The 22015-nt window shown below is 41.6% G+C and overlaps 2 protein-coding genes across 34 annotated transcripts in view; one reads left to right on the top strand and one right to left on the bottom strand.

Moving 5' to 3' along the window:
• Window positions 1-1652, top strand: part of Kansl1l (KAT8 regulatory NSL complex subunit 1-like) — a 105866-nt gene extending 104214 nt beyond the window's left edge. For 18 of the 19 annotated variants that reach the window (XM_039084617.2, XM_063268148.1, XM_063268142.1 and 15 more), the window contains one exon: window positions 53-1652. In XM_039084617.2, coding sequence (XP_038940545.1) covers window positions 53-283 — 231 coding nt within the window. In that variant the 3' untranslated portion in view covers window positions 284-1652. The remainder of the gene's footprint in view (window positions 1-52) is intronic. The other variant, XR_010055014.1, reaches the window with a different exon arrangement.
• On the bottom strand, window positions 1508-21650 carry Rpe (ribulose-5-phosphate-3-epimerase). 15 transcript variants are annotated; one of them, XM_008767287.4, is made up of 7 exons: window positions 21332-21579; window positions 15411-15490; window positions 10956-11048; window positions 5616-5755; window positions 5102-5251; window positions 4573-4659; window positions 1508-3100 (listed from the first exon to the last, which is right to left on the bottom strand). In XM_008767287.4, the coding sequence occupies exons 1-7, from the start codon at window positions 21451-21453 to the stop codon at window positions 2978-2980; spliced, it is 795 nt and encodes a 264-aa protein (XP_008765509.1). In that variant the 5' UTR covers window positions 21454-21579; the 3' UTR covers window positions 1508-2977. The 15 variants fall into 15 exon arrangements, with proteins under 15 accessions (XP_008765509.1, XP_006245167.1, XP_008765511.1 ...); XM_006245105.5 differs by having other exon boundaries at window positions 10956-11012; window positions 21332-21577; XM_008767289.3 differs by having other exon boundaries at window positions 21343-21533.
• Between the last annotated feature and the right edge of the window lie 365 nt (window positions 21651-22015).

Genomic DNA, 22015 nt, shown 5'->3' with positions numbered 1-22015 from the left:
TGACAAATAATTAAATTGGGTGAAACTTAACTGAAAATGTTTGCCCTTTCAGCCTTTGCGGTGGGAGCGGCGAGCTTTTCCACTGAAGGATGAGGATACAGCAGCCTTATTATGCCAAGATGAAAGAAAGGATCTGACTGAGGGGGCAAGCACAGCCTTCCGTGATGAAGCCTTCTGTAGCACTACACCTGAGAATAGCCACCCTCCAAGTGTGCAGTTAGATGGAATGGAAGAATATAAAATCTTTGGTATAGGAGTCACTAGTGTTAAAAGAAATAGGTGACAGGGAACATATTAAGAAAAGTATGTAACTGAAAGGTAAAGAGGAAAAAAGCCCTAAACCCTCTCTTCTGGATCTCTACCTCCTCTGGTCACAGTCCCACAGGAGGGAGTGCCGCATGTACCCATATTTCACCGTTCAGGGGATAGGCCGGAGTCCCTTTTCCTTCCTGACTCACAGAAGTAGCTACTTCTCACCCACACAAATGCTAGTGACTTGTGCTTGCCAATAATACAAATCACAAGCACTAAGACACTAACTGCTGCAATCCATGCCAAGTCACACCTCGGGCATTTGTTGACATAAGAGCCCTCCTTCTTTGTTTCTATTCTCATGGCAGTTCACTAGAATTGCTGCAATAACATATGAAAATATACGAGTGTGTATACAGAATATATACACATATGATACACACATATGTAGTCTTAAAACTGCATGTATGAACTACTCTATGCAATAAGTTGCCATGAATACCTAGCACAGGTGCTCACTGATGACAGACACCTGAAAGCTTTGACTGTGGGGAGCGAGTTGTGTTTTCTTTTATTCTAAACATTGTTTAACCAATATAAGTTATTTATGGAGATTCTTATATCAGATAACGCAACATTCATTTATTTGAAATCATTGTTCTCTCCTGGACTAACCACAGGCTTTCTGCTTACTCCTAACAAAATTAAGAGAAGCAACTTAAGAGTTTAATATATTGATACGTTTAAAAACTATTGTCGTTGGAAATTCACTCTGAGTTTTACTTGCTTTATGTACTTCTTCAAGATAGCAATTTAAAATATAAAACAGCATACAAATCATAATATGGTTGTAAGTCTAGCTAATATACAGCCAGAAGCTTCTAATTTGTTTTTTCCTTACTATAGCTTACATAAATACCTACTCTTACAGGCATCCTAGATCAAGGATTCAAGTTTTCCAAGACCAAGACTTTAATATAGAATACTGAGGAGTGTACATTAAGGAAAATTCTTTTTGAAGCCATACCATTTTTTTTCCTAGATGAAAGTTAAGTACAATTTGTATCAACCACTTTTTGTTATGCAAAGAAAGGTTACTTGATTTGTAGTTCCCATACTACTGAGAATCCTGGCCACGGAGCTTGCACTCTGTGGGATTAGATACATAAGGTGTTGTTGAGGATTGGAAATGCAACTGATCCCTGCAGAAGGGGGAGGGGGGAACCATTTAAATTCAATACTTACAAACTTTTGCTTATAGTTTTACTGTACATTTATTTTTAAAGAAAAAGAACAAAAGCCAGAAAAATACAAGTTGTCCCAGCAAATAAATTCAAATCTTTGTCATGACTGATATTATAACCTTCTACATAGTTTTTTTAATTAAAGTTATTTCTATATGCCTTGTATTGTGTGATTTGATTAAATGAACAAACCTTTGGTAAGCTAAAATAGAAACAAGTATTAATATCTGTCATCTCTTAGCTCCCTTCTTCTTTGTTAGAAATGTTTTATATATCCATCCATCCTTGGGGTCAAAATCTGTACTTCCCAAGTATTCTTGACTTACTCTGATTCTGCTAGAGGATACAGTTACACTGAAAATAAGAAAAGTAAACTTCCTTTTCTCTAACATCTCAGGAGCTCTGTTTGTAGTCAGAGCAGCAGTGCCCACCAGAAACTGCTTCTGCTATACCAGGTTTTCTATGTATCAGGCTACTGTGGAGCCTTACTTTTCTAATAGGAAAAGAATACCTGTTCCAACAATTATAGGACAATTTAGCAGTTAATTTGATTATACAAAAGTGCTTAATCACTCAAAACAGACATGATGCTTGCCATTTTATGTTGAGCATCCTCTATAGTCTAGGTATAGGCCTTCCAAAACCATGTTACCCTTTTAATTCTCAAATGCACAATAGTTATGATTCCATTCAATATATATAAGAGTTTATAGTGAAAACAAGATGGGTGATTTCATTAAAGAGCTAGAATAGGATATTCTGTTCTATTGGTATTCAACCCAGTGGCACTTCCAAGAGAAACTGTATGGTTCTATTTCATACCCCTAGGAATGGTGGATGAGTGAGGCAGCAGGAAGGAATTACAGAGTAGCCTGCTGTGACAAAGGTGACACCTTGATAAGTCTGCGCTTGCATTTCAGAAACCCTAGGCTTCATACATTATTTTTATAGTTTTTAATAAACCAAGTATAAGATAAAAAGAAAAAATAATTCAAATACCAGACCATGACATGCTACCCCACCAAACCTTCTAATTTTCATCTCATTCCATTCATATTCTCAGGCATATAAACAAATCACAAATGACATGAACTAGAGAAAATATGGATGTCATTTGCTTTAGGGATAAACCAGGGAATCAACAGAACATTCTTTGTAAAAATACAGAAAAATGTTTTTCATAGTAGCTAATTTTCCTCTTTAGGCATTAAGACACATTTCTATCTGTAATCTTAACAAATCAAATTTTCACTCTTTACAAAAATCATTCTCCCAGTATAAATGTGAATACTTTTCACCACGTTAATTTCTAAATGGCATCTCTAAAAAGGTAGTTATTTCTAACCTCTTGACCATCCTGCACAATTGACTTGAATCCCTGGAATGCAGCATTGCTTCAATTGCAATGTGATTGGTAGTCAATATTCCTCGTTTCCAGTAAAAAACAGGGTTCATGGGCAGAAACTGGGTTCCTTGTGGCTTCATCGGTCAAGGGAACGTTTCTGAGCCGCTTCTGAGCAAACGTTTCTTAGTAAGTTGATAACAGCTCTGGGGTCATCACTTCTCATAATGGCACTGCCAGACACAATCATGTTAGCTCCTGCCTGCAAGAAGTACACAGCAATGCGTTAGCAGGGAAGAAATGGAAACCTAAGTCCCAGATTAGCATTTCCACCCTTGCTTCTGTCAGCAATTTTCCAGAAGCTGACTGTAGCACTCAAGTCACTGAATTAAGGGAAAGCTTATAAATGAAACCACACTATCATTTGTAAGGAAGTCTACCAAGTCACTGGACTGTTGGGCTAGTTAAGCCCTAAGCTGTACATGGTACCTCTGCAACTTAGGTAAAGCTTGAAACTCTAGGTCCTCATACCATTCATGTCTTTCCTATGCATATCAATGCCCCAGACACTAAGGAAACATTCTGTTTGTTTCTAGAAAGCCGGAAAGGAGACACTGTAAAAAGTAGAAGCTATCCATGAAACACCACAAACATTAGTGCCTTGCCATTTTGTGTCAGAAAGAATGTAAAAATATATCTCAATGCATTCTTAGATTCTAGTATGGCTTAGAGTTCTGGGTGGCATTTTTAAATGTGAAGGCAAAGAAATGGGAGAGGCTAGGTGTTACATATACCCCCAAAACCTCAAATGAGATAACTCCAAATTTAGGGTCTGGGATCTGAGCTGAGAGAAAACCATTCTGTTGTGAAAGTCTCTGTTGGAAGCTGGAAAATTACAAGCTGAGGAAAAATTCTCCAACAAGACCCAGTCACCTGATAGTACAATGTTCCATCAAAAATACTCTCTTCAGAAATTAGAATCTATAGGACTATTGATTAACATTGACTCTTAGTTTGAGCAGGAATAGCCCAACAGAAAAATTTTTTCTAAAACAAACAAACAAACAAACAAACAAACAAAACCTCATTACTGCCAAGCCTTTTTTTTTTTCTTTTTTTGTTAAGGTCTTGCTATGTAGCCTAAGCTGGCCTTGAAATTAAAACTCAAATTTCTCCTGTTCCTCCCTCATTTCTCTACTTTCTTAGTAACTGCCAAGCTTTTTGTTGTTTGTGTCAGGCAGAAGAGCATGGCCATTACAGTAGAATCTGAACAAAAATGAGCCATTTGACTTACGATCAGGAAGGGCTGCCATCTAACAATGAGACCCAGGAGCAGACCTAAGCTAGGGCAGCTCCCTAGACAAAACAGACTAAACTTGATAAATGCGAACTGGGCCTTAATTTTCAACAAAACTAGATCTAGTCACTTCTTACAAAACACAAACAGGCAGCTAAGACTCTTACATATAAAGAATTTATCTTCCTCCAGTTGAAAAGCTATCTTTTAAAAGAGCTTACAGGTTTTGCTAAGGGCAACGTACTCCTTCTGGAGACCAGGATTTACTATTAACAATTTGTGTTAAGAAATCACTTGTTCTTTATTTTCTAATCCTACATTTGAACAAAAAATATTTTCCCAAGACAAAATCAATTTTGAGTATCCTTTGGTGATAGACTGCCCTGCAGACGTCAGCTATGGGAACTGTCCGAGGCACAGCTGAGGAGCAGTCTCACCTCCGCACACTTCTGAACAGTGTCAGGACCTACTCCACCATCGACCTCTATATCCAAAGTTGGGAACTGGGTCCTCAACCAGTGAACCTAGACATACATGAAGAAACAGTGACTCCTACAGTGGACATGCACGGGAAAGCAAGCACACACAGCATCAGAGCTGACACTAGCTAGCAGTGAAATGGCTAAGCCTGTCCACAACCACATCCAAACATTACTGGGCATCACTTCAATAGACTGAGCATATTATGTCTGTAAAAGCAGTTTAGCAAATGACATTCAATTTGTGATAGCTTTACAAAGACTGCAATAAAAACTCTCAAGTGACCCAAGGTCACAAAAATAAGTTTAAAACTTTTGCAATATGGTTAAAATACTAATTTATATTTTAAAACCTATCATGCTATATTACAGTATCTGAAGGCATCCCCTCACTTCCAAAACAGGCCATGTCTCAATATTGCAGTTATGCCTACTGAATACACAGCTATAGCAAAAACCTCACCCCAAAATAGAATATTTCTTTTACCTTGGGCATCATATCTTCCATGAATTTCTGCCCTCCAAACCCAGGTTCTACGGTCATTACCAAGGCCATATCTATTTGATTAGCCCATGGGGCCAAATATTCGACTGTAGTTCCTGGTTTGATGGCAAGGCCAACCTGTAACAAACAATGCTAAATCACATTATTTTCCTATTGTATATATAGTGTATTATAGTGGCTTAGTTTTTTTTTTTTTGAAAGCAACTTACAAAACAAAATATGGAAATTATCCAGAGTATAATAGGTTTTTTATTTTGTTTTTGTAACTTAGATTTATTTCTGCCATCTTATTTTCTGTTATTAAAAATTATTCTTACAATATATTTGTTCATATCCTCAACTCCTTCAAGATCTTCCCTACCCACCCAACTTTATATTTTTACCTTTCTTTCTTAAAAACCAGTTGCCCATGTCCAGACCTCTTTCTTTTTTCCCCACCCATTTTACCAGCTCTGACAGTAACTAGTATAAAATAAGGTTCCTATCATCGACTTACCTTCATCCCATTCTCCCGGATGTCTTTAATCAAAGCCCCTGGGTTCTCAGTTGCCTCAAGATGAAAGGTGTATTGATTGGCACCTGCCACAGCCATTGGTTTTACCCACTGTTCTGGCCTAGAAACCATCATGTGCATATCTAGGAAAAAAAGACGTCTCCTATACATTACTGAGAGAAATATACCCAGCTAACAGGATGATATACTCAGCCTACAGGTTTGTTTATTTTGTCATTATGTATATAAATTTTTCTGGCATTACAAAAATCAGTTATACTTTGGTATTGTCTTTATCCTAGAGATAGATTGGTTATGTTCACTTATGAAATAGTTTTTCCACAAAAAAAAAGCACATCTGCTATATGTGAAGAGAAATGAAATCAGAAAACTGAGACCTAAGTCCAGAAAATGCTACTTTCAAAGGTTTAAAGAAGTTACACAAACTATATAGCCTTGTTCTCTTCCAGAAAGCTACATGCGATTCTTTCCATATGTTCTTTCAGGTGACCTTTATTGAACTGTTAGAGCATCATGAATGGATGCTCTAGGTCCTAGAAATCGAGCAGTTTCTTTACTGCCTTTGGGGTCATTCTTAGTGAGACTGTGTGCAACAGGAGATAAAATACGAGTTAGGTTGAACAGCTAATGCCAGCACAACTGAGACTGGGCCTCACTAAGAGCACATGATGTTGAGGAAAATACCAGCAGGTAGGGAGGACAACTCTGCAGAGTGCTGGGATTTATTCCTGATGAGATGGGGAAAACAAAGGTTTCAGTGTAGTGACAAGGTCCAATCACAAGGGCTACTGTGACAGGAAGCGAGGATAAAGTCATGTTCTGGAGCCCCAGCCATCTATCTAAAAGGTGAAAGGAAAATGCAGACACTGCCAAGGATTTGGCACTGCGGTTAATTCACTGAGTGACAGAGAGAAGGCAAGCTGGGAGGGAAGTTGGCAGCCTAAAGCTTGATGTACTTAAACATAGGCATACTCTTCTTAAAGTTTCTAATTTTAATCCAGCAACATGGCTACTCTGGCAAGGGATCACAACCAAAGATATGATCCCAGCAGATTACAGACACACTCTGGATTACAGAAATACAGATAAACCTTAAGTACACACCTTTAATCTTCCACAATGAAGGTAAGTTTTAGTTGAAGAAAGCAGCCATGTTGAAAAGTGACATTTATTGAGGGTCAGACAAAGTGACAAATCAGAGAAACATTCACTAGAATTAAGTCAGAGATGGGATACACCCAACACACATGAGCACAGCGGACGAAGAGGCTATATAAGAGCTGCAGGAGAGGAAAAACTGATGGTGTGGTAGGTGGTGTGTATGTACGGCAGTTTTACAGAGATGGTGGAGAGAGAAAAAGGTAGACACAAGAGAAGACAGAACTAGCCAAAGAATGAGACGGAGCCAGAAGAGTAGAACATATGGTCAAAATGAGTATGAGGCCAGGCAGAGCAATTCAGTCAGAAGCCAAGGAAAGCCAGATTGATTCAGGCAGCTTAGAAGATTAGATTATATAGAGGTTAGAAGCTCTCAGACTAGGCCTAGGGATAGTTAGAACAGAGAAGGAAACAGTGGGGGCTCAGCACAAGCTGTTATTCATACAGCTTGGGTATGACTAGACTCTTACCACCTCCTCCAAGGAAATAAAACAATATTTACAGAATCAGAATGTGTTTCATGAGGAAAAGGATGCTTCAAAGAGTAAAGATCACAAAAACCACCCTGTGACCAATTCTGGACAGTGTGGAGAGTAGTGAGCCTTTTTTTTTTTTTTTTTGGTCAGAGGAAGTACATTTTTGGGGTTGCTAAGATTTACTTTAAAAATAAATTCTAATACTTCAGAATGAAACTAATATTATAAAATGCAAAAGCTTTGGAAAAGAGCTAGATGATAACACCAGTAGTATATATTTCTAAACTAACAAAAACATGATAATACATGAAAACTTCATATAAGATCAGCATTCCTGAAACAGTGTCTAGTAGTTTATCCTGGCTAGATATACAGGTATTATGTGTGTTAGTTATTTGAATTAAGACATTTCACAGTACTAATCAGCACGCAGGTTATTAAAGAGAGCTTACTGCAGTCTTTTTGACAGTTTACTTTGCACAGCTTCATTTTGGAGGTTTTCTGGTGTCAAGTGTGGTTTAAAATATTAAACAGAGAGGCTGGCGACATGGCTCAGGAGTTAAGAGCACTGGCTGCTCTTCCAGAATACTGGGGCTCCATTCAGTTATATGGCAGCTTGAAACTGTAACTCCAGTCTCAGAGGATCCGAGACCCACTTATCCCCTCCACTAGCCCAAAGCATGCAAGTGGATCATGACATAACTGCAGGCAAAACACCAACACACATAACATAAATTATTTTCACAAAAATTAAAAAGTTCCAGAAATAAACACACGGTAAGTTTTATATTGTGCACACCACACCAGCTTGCTCTTTGATTTCCCCCCTTTGGCTTATGTATGGTCACTATATATTACTCCCGGTTCAGCACTTGGCAGCTGGCTGAAGAAATTACATCCAATGTCCTAGTATCACAGTGCTCATGATCAAGTTACCCTATTTCTAGAAAAGGGTGTGTGTGTATGTGTGTGTGTGTGTGCATGGTGTGAATAAGTACAGGTGTGTGCATGCTATAGTATGCATGTGGACGTCAGAGGACAGCTGATGGATGTTGGGATGGGAAAAGGGATAGAACTCAGGTTGTTAAGTTTACAGAACAATTATTTTTTCCTTTAGGTTATCTTGTTAACCCTTAATTTTTACTTGCTATCAGCAACACAGCAAGTTGATGTTGACAACTGAGACAAGTTCTAGATTCTTCCTTTAAACAATAATGCAATACTGTAATCCTTGCAATAATGCAGTAAGAAAATTTGACAGAGAATGCATTCACATCATTACAGTACATTGTCTTATTCTATTTTATCACAAGTTGTTGCTTACTATTCACTGTGTTTAATTATGTTAAGCTTTAACACAGATGTGTAAGAAAATGATGCTTTTTCCTACATTTGCAAATATTCAGCCAAGATATTCCTTATTTAAAAATAAGTATATCATTTTGTTAGTATGCGATTTATATTAACCTTTAATAAATGGTAAAAAATCATACATACACCAAAAAAGTTGTTTTGAAATCAATTACTTTATGATTTATTACTAGTAAATAACTGGTTTATATGCTTATTTTATATATCTGTATACCCAGAGCTGTGTAAAAATTCCTCAGGAAAAAGGGGTCAAGGCTGGAGAAAGTTTAAGAAACCTTGCTTTGTATCAGGCACATCTTGCACATAGTCCCAGAGCACTCTGGAGGTAGAGTAAGGAGGATCAAGGGTTCAAGGGGAAGTACATGAAATCTTGCCCGCCACTCAAAAAACAAACAAACCCACAAACACCCTGTTCTTTGTGTATTATAAAGTGTAAGCGGTATCTTCTTGATGCAGGTGATAAATCACAACTGGTAGTCAACGCTTGATAATAACAGATGAGTTTTTCTAAACTGTAGGCTAACTACTATGGTACATCTGACATAGGCAGAGCCCAAGTATGATGTTTTAGAGGTTACTCATGTCACATGCAGCTTTGACCTAACAATGTTTTCAACATACAATGTAGGTATTGTTACCCAGCCCTACGATAAAGTAAGGGCATGTCTAGGTATGACAGAGCACAGGAGACAGCAGGTTTCTAATACTATTTACAAGCTCTTTGGCAACAAGTATGAGAAAAATTGGAAGTACAAAGTGACTTTGTTAGTTAAAAACAAAATCTGCCATTTCCTAAAATGAACAATTTAGCTGTCATTTTTGTCTTTTACAAGAGAAAACTGGTGTTTGAAAAAGGCAACCAGTTGGCTCAAGCAATGGTGCAAGCTGTCCGGACAGGGGATGTGTCTCCTAAAGTACAGCAGAAGTACTCTGCTCTTCCTACTCAGTCCTGTGATGATCAATGATGATATGTACTGTAAACAGGCAGCAGCGTACACAGCAGTGAAACAGTCTCCACCAGAGGAATACAATGCCACCGCATCCCTGACTGGGTTCCGCTAAGTCACCAAAGAACTAAGTCACCGCTGATTTGCAGAGCCAGTATGGACAGTGACAGACAGTGTCTTAGTATTAGGAAAATGCCTTTGACCTCATAAATGAGCTATGATTCTCAGTACTACAGACCACTGCCTTAGATAATAAAGACTTTTTCTTGTTACTTTACTTCTTAGATGTCTTTTGAGCTCAAAGCTAAGACTGAATAAATAGTTCAGAGCTTTCAAAGGATGCTGATACAGAGCTGTTTACAAGTATCTCCAGAAGCTAAGGCAGGAGAATTCCAAGTTCAAGGGAAGCCTGGGAAAACTAAATTCTAAGTTTACAAGGGAAACTTAGGGAGACTCTGCCTCAAAACTAAAAGTTCAACTAAGGAGATAGCCATAGAAGTGTTAGTCATGCAAGCCTGACAACCTGAGTTCGATCCCTGGAACCCATATGAAAAATGGATACAGCAGTGTAGTCTCATTTATAGTCCTAGCATCCCTATGATGAGATGGGAGGTAGAGAGAGGAGAATATCAAGGAAGCTCTCAGACCAGCTAGGTAGAGCATGCAGTGAGACAGACCCTGCTTCAGTGGGTGGAAGGCGGGAGCTAATTCTCAAAAGCCGTCCTGACCTCCCTTCCACAAGCATACCGTGTCATTGTGTTGCACATACACTTCCATGCATGCACACAGGTGCACACATGAGCACATACACACTCACACCTCCTAACACACACACACACACACACACACACACACACACACACACACAAATTTTTAAAAATAGTAAAAGGCTATGGTTGGAATTGGCATGTGCAAGGCCTCAGTTGACTTCCAGTTACAACAACAAAAATCTAGAACCTTATAGGTAGTACATACAACTTATGAACTATTTGTTTATTTTTAAAGATTTTACTTTCAAATATGAATGTCTGTGTGTGGGTATGTGCACATAAGTGCAGATGCTTGCAGAGGCCAGAAAAGGGAGTTAAGTGGTTGTGAGCCATCAATGTGGGTGCTGGGAACCCTGGTCCCCTGTCAGATAAGATCTGGTCTTAACTGTGGAACTGTACCTCTAGCTCTGGTCTACTTGTTAAAATGCAATGTGTCAATTATCTAAAACCAAGACATAACAACCAAGTCAGACTGCTTAGCTATAAAAAATAAAGGGCTCAATCCCCAAATATTATTGCAGTGTATTCATCTTTATTTTGGAAAATTTCCCTGAAATACTAATTAGCAAATTTATATACACATACATCATACATACTCACCTAAATCCAGGAAGAAAAAGTGGGTTGGATATGAGGGTGGCATTGCATCAGGACAGACTGATGATAAAAGATAAAAAGTACTGAGAAGTGAGCCTATGAGTCAGAATAGAAGAGGAAAGACTAATAAGAAAAACACGAAAAGACAGCAGTGGAATGTGGGAACAAAGTGATTTAATCATTTCTCATACTCCATGTAAGATGTAATTTTAACGTCACAGCATACAACACTAGCATATTCAAGAAGATTCTTACTTTGAAAACTCCTTTCCAAAACAATAATGTTTAACACAAGATTATATTCTAGTACATGGAATTTAAAAAGAGGAACATGTTGGCAAACATGAAGTAATAATTCACATTTTCTTTGGTTCTCTCAAAACAGATGAATCTTTTCAGCCTCAGTAGGTGAGGGATGGCTATGATTAAGACCAGCGCAAAGCTGCAAATGTACTTTATGAGATTTTAGGTTTTGTTTAGCTTTTATAACTCAACTGCATAATTGTCAGATGTGAATTTTGCAGGTAACAGCATGCTGCTTGTCAAAAGGTTGGGCACACTTGCTAAGGTCCTCACTCAGCAGGGACACACTTACTAAGGCCCACACTCAGCAGGGACACACTTACTAAGGTCCTCACTCAGCAGGGACACACTTACTAAGGCCCACACTCAGCAGGGACACACTTACTAAGACTGCACTCAGCATGGACACACTTGCTAAGGCCCACACTCAGCAGGGACACACTTACTAAGGTCCACACTCAGCAGGGACACACTTGCTAAGGCCCTCACTCAGCATGGACACACTTACTAAGGCCCACACTCAGCAGGGACACACTTACTAAGGTCCACACTCAGCAGGGACACACTTACTAAGGCCCACACTCAGCAGGGACACACTTACTAAGGCCCACACTCAGCATGGACACACTTGCTAAGGCCCACACTCAGCAGGGACACACTAAGACTGCACTCAGCAGGGACACACTTACTAAGACTGCACTCAGCAGGGACACACTAAGACTGCACTCAGCATGGACACACTTGCTAAGGCCTACACTCAGCAGGGACACACTTACTAAGGCCCTCACTCAGCAGGGACACACTTGCTAAGGCCCACACTCAGCAGGGACACACTTACTAAGGTCCACACTCAGCAGGGACACACTTGCTAAGGCCCACACTCAGCAGGGACACACTTACTAAAACTGCACTCAGCATGGACACACTTGCTAAGGCCTACACTCAGCAGGGACACACTAAGGTCCACACTCAGCAGGGACACACTTGCTAAGGCCCACACTCAGCAGGGACACACTTACTAAGGCCCACACTCAGCAGGGACACACTTACTAAGGTCCTCACTCAGCAGGGACACACTTACTAAGACTGCACTCAGCATGGACACACTTACTAAGGTCCACACTCAGCAGGGACACACTTGCTAAGGCCCACACTCAGCAGGGACACACTTACTAAGGCCCACACTCAGCAGGGACACACTTACTAAGGCCCACACTCAGCAGGGGTACACTTACTAAGGCCCTCACTCAGCAGGGACACACTTACTAAGACTGCACTCAGCATGGACACACTTACTAAGACTGCACTCAGCATGGACACACTTACTAAGGTCCACACTCAGCAGGGACACACTTGCTAAGGCCCACACTCAGCAGGGACACACTTACTAAGGCCCACACTCAGCAGGGACACACTTACTAAGGCCCTCACTCAGCAGGGACACACTTACTAAGGCCCACACTCAGCAGGGACACACTTACTAAGGTCCTCATTCAGCAGAGACACACTTACTAAGGCCCACACTCAGCAGGGACACACTTACTAAGACTGCACTCAGCATGGACACACTTGCTAAGGCCCACACTCAGCAGGGACACACTTGCTAAGGCCCTCACTCAGCATGGACACACTAAGGCGCACACTCAGCAGGGACACACTTACTAAGGTCCACACTCAGCAGGGACACACTTACTAAGACTGCACTCAGCAGGGACACACTTACTAAGGTCCTCACTCAGCATGGACACACTTGCTAAGGCCCACACTCAGCAGGGACACACTTACTAAGGTCCACACTCAGCAGGGACACACTTGCTAAGGCCCTCACTCAGCATGGACACACTTACTAAGGTCCTCACTCAGCAGGGACACACTTACTAAGACTGCACTCAGCAGGGACACACTTACTAAGACTGCACTCAGCAGGGACACACTTAAAGACTGCACTCAGCAGGGACACACTAAGGTCCACACTCAGCAGGGACACACTTGCTAAGGCCCACACTCAGCAGGGACACACTTACTAAGGCCCACACTCAACAGGGACACACTTACTAAGACTGCACTCAGCAGGGACACACTTACTAAGACTGCACTCAGCAGGGACACACTAAGACTGCACTCAGCAGGGACACACTTACTAAGGTCCACACTCAGCAGGGACACACTTACGAAGGCCCACACTCAGCATGGACACACTTACTAAGGCCCACACTCAGCATGGGCACACTTACTAAGGCCCACACTCAGCATGGACACACTTGCTAAGGCCCACACTCAGCAGGGACACACTTACTAAGGTCCACACTCAGCATGGACACTCTTGCTAAGGCCCACACTCAGCAGGGACACACTAACTAAGGCCCACACTCAGCAGGGACACACTAAGGCCCACACTCAGCAGGGACACACTTACTAAGGCCCACACTCAGCATGGACACACTTGCTAAGGCCCACACTCAGCAGGGACACACTTACTAAGGCCCACACTCAGCAGGGACACACTAAGGCCCACACTCAGCAGGGACACACTTGCTAAGGCCCTCACTCAGCAGGGACACACTTACTAAGGCCCACACTCAGCAGGTACACACTTGCTAAGGCCCACACTCAGCAGGGACACACTTACTAAGACTGCACTCAGCAGGGACACACTTGCTAAGGTCCTCACTCAGCAGGGACACACTTACTAAGGCCCACACTCAGCAGGTACACACTTGCTAAGGCCCACACTCAGCAGGGACACACTTACTAAGACTGCACTCAGCAGGGACACACTTGCTAAGGTCCTCACTCAGCAGGGACACACTTACTAAGGCCCACACTCAGCAGGGACACACTTACTAAGACTGCACTCAGCAGGAACACACTTGCTAAGGCCCACACTCAGCAGGGACACACTTACTAAGACTGCACTTAGCATGGACACACTTGTTAAGGCCTGCACTCGGCACGGACACACTTACTAGAGCCCGCACTCAGAATGGTCTGCCTTAGTAGGAATGTCCTGTGGCTGCACTGCCAATAATAGTCAGAAGACAATGTGGCTGCCGAGGACTTGTAATGTGAATATTGTAAATTAGAAAGTAAATTTTTATTTTAATTGAAGTAGCTAAATATGGGTTAAGAGCTACCACGCAGAAAAGTACAGCTAGAATCCTTCATAAAATTGCTCTTCAGGCAAAAAAACTTAAGATTCATTTAATTATACAAGTTATAGAAAACATGAACTTGGATCTGTTTCAGCTCAAATACCTTCTAATTTGGAGTGATCTAAAAAGAAACCAAACTGATGACAAAAAACTTCAGACTTCCTATGACGAATGCCTGCATCTGAAAGAAGTAAAGTGGCTGAGGGACCACTTAGTTGAATCATAAATTCAACTGGTAGTTACACTAAGTACAATTGTGTGTGTTTAGCCTTAAGAAAAGTAAAGGCTGGGGATGGAGAGGTGACTCAGTACTTAAGAGGACAGGCTGCTCTTCCAGAGGACCCTGGTTCAGTTCCTTGCACCTACACTGTGGCTCACAACCTTCTGTAGTTCCTATTCTAGAGAATCCAATGCCATCCTCTGGCCTAAGGACACTGCGCACGCACACACACATACACACACACATACATACACACACACACACACACACACACACACACACACACACACACACACACACTCAGCCAAAAAACATCCAAACAAATGAATGATAATAATAGAAAATCACAAGATGAGTTCTTCCACTCTGATAAACTAAAAAGGTTTAAGAACAGACTGCACAGTGGGTAAAAGTCAATCTGCCTCACTAGACAGTAGAGAAGCGTTAACTTGGACTTGGTGCTTAGAAAGGCCCCTTGGAGGAGAAGGCAATCAACCCTAGGGTTGACCTGATGGGAGACCCTCACATAGAGTTTTTCCTGGGAGAATCAGCGTCAAGGCCCTGGAGAAAAGAGTACAAGATAAACCTGACCAACCGTGGGGTTGGGGATTTAGCTCAGTAGTAGAGCGCTTGCCTAGCAAGCACAAGGCCCTGGGTTTGGTCCCCATCTCCGGAAAAAAACAAAAAAACAAAAAACAAACAAACAAAAAAACCTGACCAACCAACCCCTGTCCTTTATGTAAGCAATGGAATTAGTTTTAAAGGGTATAACAACCCACTTACCAAAGAAAGGGTCCTGGCCCAGCTGCTTTCGGAGGCTTTCAACCACAGGGTGACCAAAAGTGATGTTGGGAACAAAATGTCTGCAAGACAAAAAGAAAATCTTACTCTAAAAACATTTCCAGTCTGACTTCTGCATTTTTCGATCTGAATTCTGACAAGAGAACAAAGGAACGTTTAGAACTGCATTTTTTCCAAATAATCCTTAACACTTTTAGTATGAGACAGATTAAACAAAAATAACCAGGTAAGATCAAGTTTACTATTAATGGGTGCTGTCACATATCTCTTCATAATGACAGGTCTGTAGTTCATAACCCATGGCAAGCAGAAATGGGAAGATGAAGAAGTTCTTGATGAAATGGAGAGATGACCAAGTTCCTGACTTACTCAGGGACACACCGGTTAATACAGGATCCTGCCACAGGTGTCCTGAATCTTAGCCTCTAATCCACTTCAACCACAGGCTATCAATTTAGTTTATTTAAACCCTTTGAACAATAACCATTAAAAGAGTAACAATGCAGGGTTGGGGATTTAGCTCAGTGGTAGAGCGCTTGCCTAGCAAGCGCAAGGCCCTGGGTTCGGTCCCCAGCTCCGAAAAAAAGAAAAAAAAAAAAAAAGAAAAAAAAGAAAAGAGTAACAATGCTTATTGGAGTTAGTCACAGTGTATTGAGAGCTTAGGTGCGATGTCTTTTTTTTTTTTTTTTTTTTTTCTTTTTCTTTTTTTTTCCGGAGCTGGGGACCGAACCCAGGGCCTTGCGCTTGCAAGCGCTCTACCACTGAGCTAAATCCCCAACCCCTTAGGTGTGATATCTTTCTTCATACCTCAGACTAGTAAACATAGATACGATTTATATCTTTTGAAGAACATGGTAACTAACACCCTTCAATCATCTGGTTCATAATCTGTGGAACAGAATTCAAATTAAGTCAGCCTGACCCCAAAGCACTTAACCTTTAAGCTCTGTAAGTATTAGGTACATACAAATATTCTGAAATACAAATAAAACCCCAAATCTGAGACAATTACGGTCACAAGCATTTTGAATGGGAGAAATTCAATGTGCACCCTTTCCTGCCCTCATAAGCAGCTGATCAAGCTCCTCATGAACAGAACTGTGGAATGGAAGACAAAGTCCCAGCAGTGCGTGGGCAGGCACTCACACTCAACGCTACATCAACGAGAAATAAACTACAGTGCTATGGCCTGAAATGTAGGCTTTGAGGAAAGCTAAACAATAACACCCACAGAAATGTGAAGAAAGAAAATAACGAAAGAAAGATTAAAACAAATGTTTTAAGTTTTCTGTAGAATTCTGAAATATTAGAAGATCACTTATAAAACATTGATATCGGAAGGACCAGAAAAGCCGAAAAGCAAAAGAAGGCAGAAATAAGCAAGTTTAGGTCAAAGGGGCAGGGGTGTTGACCAAAGCAAGATAGGCTCCATCAGACTAAGGGTGTCCAATGTTACAGGCAGGTGTTCGGAGTTTATTGCACTGTAAATATCAAGTGGGGTATTAGGGCAAAATCCATACCATAAAGCAGGAAGATGGACTGGGCAATAAGATGCAAGAAGGAAGGCAGGTGTTAATGCTAAGAATCAATAAAAATTGCAAAGATAGGGGGAAAAAGGGTCTGTCAACAACTGATTCGGTGCAACAGGGAGGAAAAGAGAATCAGCCATGGTTAAGGCTCTTTCTAAATACTTCCTATACATTGAACTTTAAGTATTTAGAAACCATGAGACAGGTGGCACCTGTATTTTACAAGCAAAGGAACGCAGCCCAGTGTCATACAATCAGTAAGTGTTGGCAGCAGGAGTTAACACAGGCAATGAGGCTACAAAGTCCAGTCTCAGCACTCTCCTGCCAATGCGACACTAGAACAATAGTCCTGGGGAGGAAGCAGGAACTCACTTCTCAGGATAAAGCTGAGAGAGACAGAACAAGTGGATCACTGCTAAGTTCTCTAACCAACTGATCCTTGGAGGTTCAGTCTCTAATATTTAGAAGATTATTCCACTGCCTGCCCAAGGGCCATCACTGTCAGGGAGTCATCATGCACTGATGTTAATTACACCAGAAATAAGGGACTGGTAGGCAGCAGCAACCCAACAGATCATTCTACAACTTCACACAAAGCCTTGAATTGCATATACTGCTCTTTTAATTTACTGTGTGGCCTTGGAAATTAGTTTGCTCAAATTTAGGTTTCATTTATTATTAAAACAAACACAGTGACAAACAGTAAAGGCTGAGAAACTGAGAACCTAATAAATACAAATTTACTTGAGAAACAGAAGAATAACATAAAAAAATTACCAACTCCAAGTTATGTGAGCAATTTGTGCTCCTGGTGATGAATTCAATGAACTGGGTTCACTAAATTCACCAAGAGCCCAATATGCACCAATATTTTTAGAAGAAACTAAAGGCTTGTGGCTAAGCCACAACCAAAAGGGGTAAAAGCCTAGGCACGACATCAGGTGTTTCAGAATTGCTGGACAACATGCATTATCAAAGGATTTCCAACCTCTTTATAGGGGCTATTAAGGTTCCGAAAACCCAAGAACATGAATTTTTATCAAATGCCTCAGATTTCTTACCAGACTAAAAAAATCCTAAATTATTTACTCTAAAGAAAAGGAATCACCAGAAAAGTCAGCTTCATCACGATTTCACTCTGACATTCCCTACAACCCCCCTCAAATTCAGTCCTTCGGAGTAAAGCCTGAAAGAGGAAAATGCAACAAAGGGGTCCTCCTTCCTGAAATCTAGGGACTTGCTGGGGATAACCAATAGCTAATATAATGAAGGAATCTAAGTTTCCTCTCTTATCAGGTTCCATCAGCATCCCTAAACTTTAGTTATAACTGGAAGGCAGTCTACTGCAGACAAATCAACAAACTGTAAGAGGATTAAGGTCGGTACAAAATGCACCAAGACAAGAACTAGAGCACAATCTTCCTGTGGATGAGGAACTGTAGAGTCATTGGCTGGTGCCAGTTGGCAGACATTGTTAAGAGGCAAAATTGGGCAGCTGAGACAGGCTAGAGGGGGTACGGCCCAGGACACAATGAAAAACTAACTGGTTAAAGATGTTCACCTCACTCAATTCCAGACAATCAAGGCCTTAGCAGAATACAGAACATGGTGACCAAATCTTTGATATCTCGATCATGTCCCACCCACAACAGCCAGAAATTCAAAATTCATGTAAAATCTCTCCAACTTAAAATGATAAATTTAAAAATCGCCATGTGCTCTGCTCCCATGGTTGGGGTCAACACATTCTAGCTAGCATCCTGCCATGGTGTGTTTTGTGCTTTTCTCAAAATGTTTTTCCAGAAAATAAACCTATCCCTTATTTCAGATATTTAACCATACTTGTGTCTGGCCACCTAGTGTTTCCCAGACTAGTTTCTGACTTTCTAGATAAATTCAGTTTTAAACAGAGAAGAAAACTAGGGGGCTGGGGAAGTAAGCAGAGAAGGGAGGGGAATATTTTGAGGCTAGTCACCTGTGCAAAGGGATCACACAGCTCTCTTCTGGAGACACTGAAGTACATCAGCTTTTGTTTACTCTGCCAGGGTGGTAAGAAAGAGGCTGTACTTCCCTAAACTGGTTTCCTCTTTTGCAAACGATGAATAGAAACGGCTTTTACTTAAAAAGAGAGAGAGAGAGAGAGAGAGAGAGAGAGAGAGAGAGAGAGAGAGAGAGAGAAAAGAAAATAGGTATAGATATAAAGACATAAAAATTGTACATGAACAATTTAGGTTTTCTAAGCCCAGGGCATCTCGGTAAAAGTAGAATGATTTAAAAGAAAAAAAAGTCATCTTATTTCCTAAACTTGTCTGCTATGGGGAGGGGGAGCAAAGGTGACTCTCAGGGATGCTTTCTACTATTACTAAGCAATGATAACAGGCTTTACTTCTCTTACCAAGGAAAGACAGATCCCACTCTTGGGAAGTTTACAGTACCTCAGGAGAGAGATAAAATGAGACATGGAATTCTACCTTACTCTTCACATAACTGCAAAAAGTACCTGGACAGCCCACAGGGCCCTGGCCCTACACAAAGAACCAGGAATACTGAAAGCAGGTGACAGTCTTATCCAATACCAAATGGCCAGCTCTAAAAATATACACACAAATGGCATTATACAGACGGAGCAGGTAACATTTATGTATTTAGGGATATATGCATGTATGTATTTTTACATATGTATGTAATAATTAATTTAAAAAGATTTGAAAGAGAGCAAGGAGGTGTATGGTTTGGTGGGAGGAAAGGGAAGGCAGAATGATTTAGTTGTACAGAATCTCAAAAACTAAAGACTTTTAAAAATAAGGTTAAAAAGCCAGGCACACCTTTGATACCAGCACTTAGGAGGCAGAAGCAGAGACAGGTGCATCTCTTTAAGTTTGAAGCAAACATGGTCTACAGTGTGAGTTCCAGGACACAGAGATACCCTGTCTCAAAACTCCAAAAAAAAAAAGTACCAGAACAGAATGCTAACTGCTTCTAAGTACTGCTACCACCAACATTCCTATTAGCAAAGTGATAGAAATGGTCTCCATCCACTCTGCTTCAAGCCGACTCACGCTTATACATGTAGTCTATTCCATGCTGAGACCCCTATTCTCTCAGGCACCCAAATCAAACACCATCTCTGTGGTATACATTCTATTCAGTCAAGGGCTTTCAAGTGTTAAGAAAAACAAGAGAAGTAACCACAGAGAACAAAAAAAGGAGACAAAATTGCTTTGGAGAAAAGGCCAGCGACTTTAAAAAGAAATTGATGTGACTGAATGTGGTGAGCCGTGCCTGTAATTCCAGCATTTGGGAAGCTGAGTCACGACATTGAGTTTGAGACCAGTTACATTTACATAGGCCTTGTCTCGAAAACAGAGCCAACAGCAACACCCCCAACAAGAAAACAAACTAATGACTTGTTTGTAAATAACACATATTTGTCAATGTGACTGAGGGCAAACAGATTTTGCTTATTTGAAATAAATTTATTTTTCTATCTCACCCCAAGGTTTTTATAATTCTATGAGAACTTCCGGTGGGAAATGCTAGTCCAAAAGACAAGAAGACTCAAGTTCCAAGTCTGTCACAATCTTCTGTAATCTTGAGCAAGTCTCCTTTGGGTCTACGTTTGTTTCCTCACTTTAGAACCAACTTAGCAAACTTGTACCCTGATTCTGAGCATTGGAAGCTATAACTACAGTGCTTAAAAATTACTTACCAAAAAACCCCCCAAAACAAAAAAACAAACAAACAAACAAACAAAAAACCTGACCTCCCTGAACAGCAGAGTGCCTGAAGAGAAAATGGACAGGAAAATCAGAATTCGAATGGTTATTTGATACAACTAACAACTGCAGAAAATCTGTTACATGTCAGGCACTGGACTTGCTCTTTTCAAGTTCCCAAAGACGCGGAAGCGTTCTATTACTAACACTTCCATTTTCCTCACACTGAAACCGAATCCCAATGAAGGCTGAAGCGGCTTGTCTGAGAGAAGTCGGCAAGCGGTCGAACTTAGGAAGCCCATCTAGGTGTCAAGCTCATAACCTTTGACGAGTCCGTCTCCCAGCTTGGTCAAGAACTAGTTATCTGAGTTTGAGCAAGTCCTGCCTGTCCCGTTGGGCCTCAGTTTCTCTACGAATTCCTGACAGAGATGTCCTGAACACTGGAGGTGGCTCCTGAGTCCTATCACCACAGGTTACAGGGGCGCGGGGAAGGACCGGGGACTGGGCCCCGAAGTCAGCCAAGGCCGGCTCGGTGCCCTCAGCAGCGCGCTTGGCGAGGCAGCCCGTCGCACAGGGGCGCCGTGCACCCAACAGGCGCTCGCTGAGGTGCAGCGACGCGACCCGCGCGGCCAGCCCGCCCCGAGCCCCGCGGAGTTACCCGTCCATTACATCCAGGTGCAGGTAGTCGGCCCCCGAGTCCAGCATGCGCAGGCACTCGGCCCCCAGGTTGGCCAGGTCGCTGTTGAGGATGGACGGGCCGATCTTGCAGCCCGACGCCATGGTGCCGGTTCCCTAGAGCGAGTGAGCCCACGAGAGCCCGGGCCAGCCAAGACTTCGTCTCGATTGGGCGCGCCGCACTGGCTCCGCCCCCTCCCATCTCGCACTGTCTTCCGGACTCTGCCGGAAGCAGCTGCCCTACGGCGAGGAAGTCCCGCCTCCTCCTGGGGGTGGGGCTGTCAGATGGCTGGTTAGGGGCGGAGCCAGGTGCAGATCTTATGCCTCCTGTCTTGGATTTCCCAGGGTTTTCTGTCTTCTCAGAATAATGGCTTCTTTTCCTTTTGGAAGGAAAAATAGTTATTGAGTATAATGTAAGAAGGCAACGGGCTAATCAGCTAGACTACCACCTACAATGTAGGAATTTGTTTTGACTTTTTAAAATTTCATACATATATGATTGTGATCATATACAATCCCATTACCCTCTCTTAGTCCCCTGACACAGCTCCTGACCCCTTCTTCCCAATTAATCCCTCTCCTACTTAAATAACTTCGTGCGTCTGTAGGTTTTGTGCAGGGAGCCACAGTTGCTTGTGCAATCATTAGTTGCAGCATTTCACAGAAC

This window comes from Rattus norvegicus, chromosome 9 (assembly GCF_036323735.1).
Source record: "Rattus norvegicus strain BN/NHsdMcwi chromosome 9, GRCr8, whole genome shotgun sequence".
In the NCBI taxonomy this organism is placed as follows: Eukaryota; Metazoa; Chordata; class Mammalia; order Rodentia; family Muridae; genus Rattus; species Rattus norvegicus.
The sequence above is the reverse complement of the archived record's forward strand: the minus strand, read 5'-3'. Positions and strand labels throughout refer to the sequence as shown.

What these genes read in the sequence shown, in the direction of transcription:
- Rpe (XM_008767287.4), bottom strand. Translation starts at nt 21,453, where the DNA reads ATGGCGTCGGGCTGCAAGATCGGCCCGTCCATCCTCAACAGCGACCTG. An exon ending in TGGAAGATATGATGCCCAAG is followed by an intron (nt 4,660 to 5,101) that starts GTAAAAGAAATA and finishes ATGTATGTCTAG; the next exon opens with GTTCACTGGTTGAGGACCCA. An exon ending in CTGTTCAGAAGTGTGCGGAG is followed by an intron (nt 3,101 to 4,572) that starts GTGAGACTGCTC and finishes TACTTCTTGCAG; the next exon opens with GCAGGAGCTAACATGATTGT.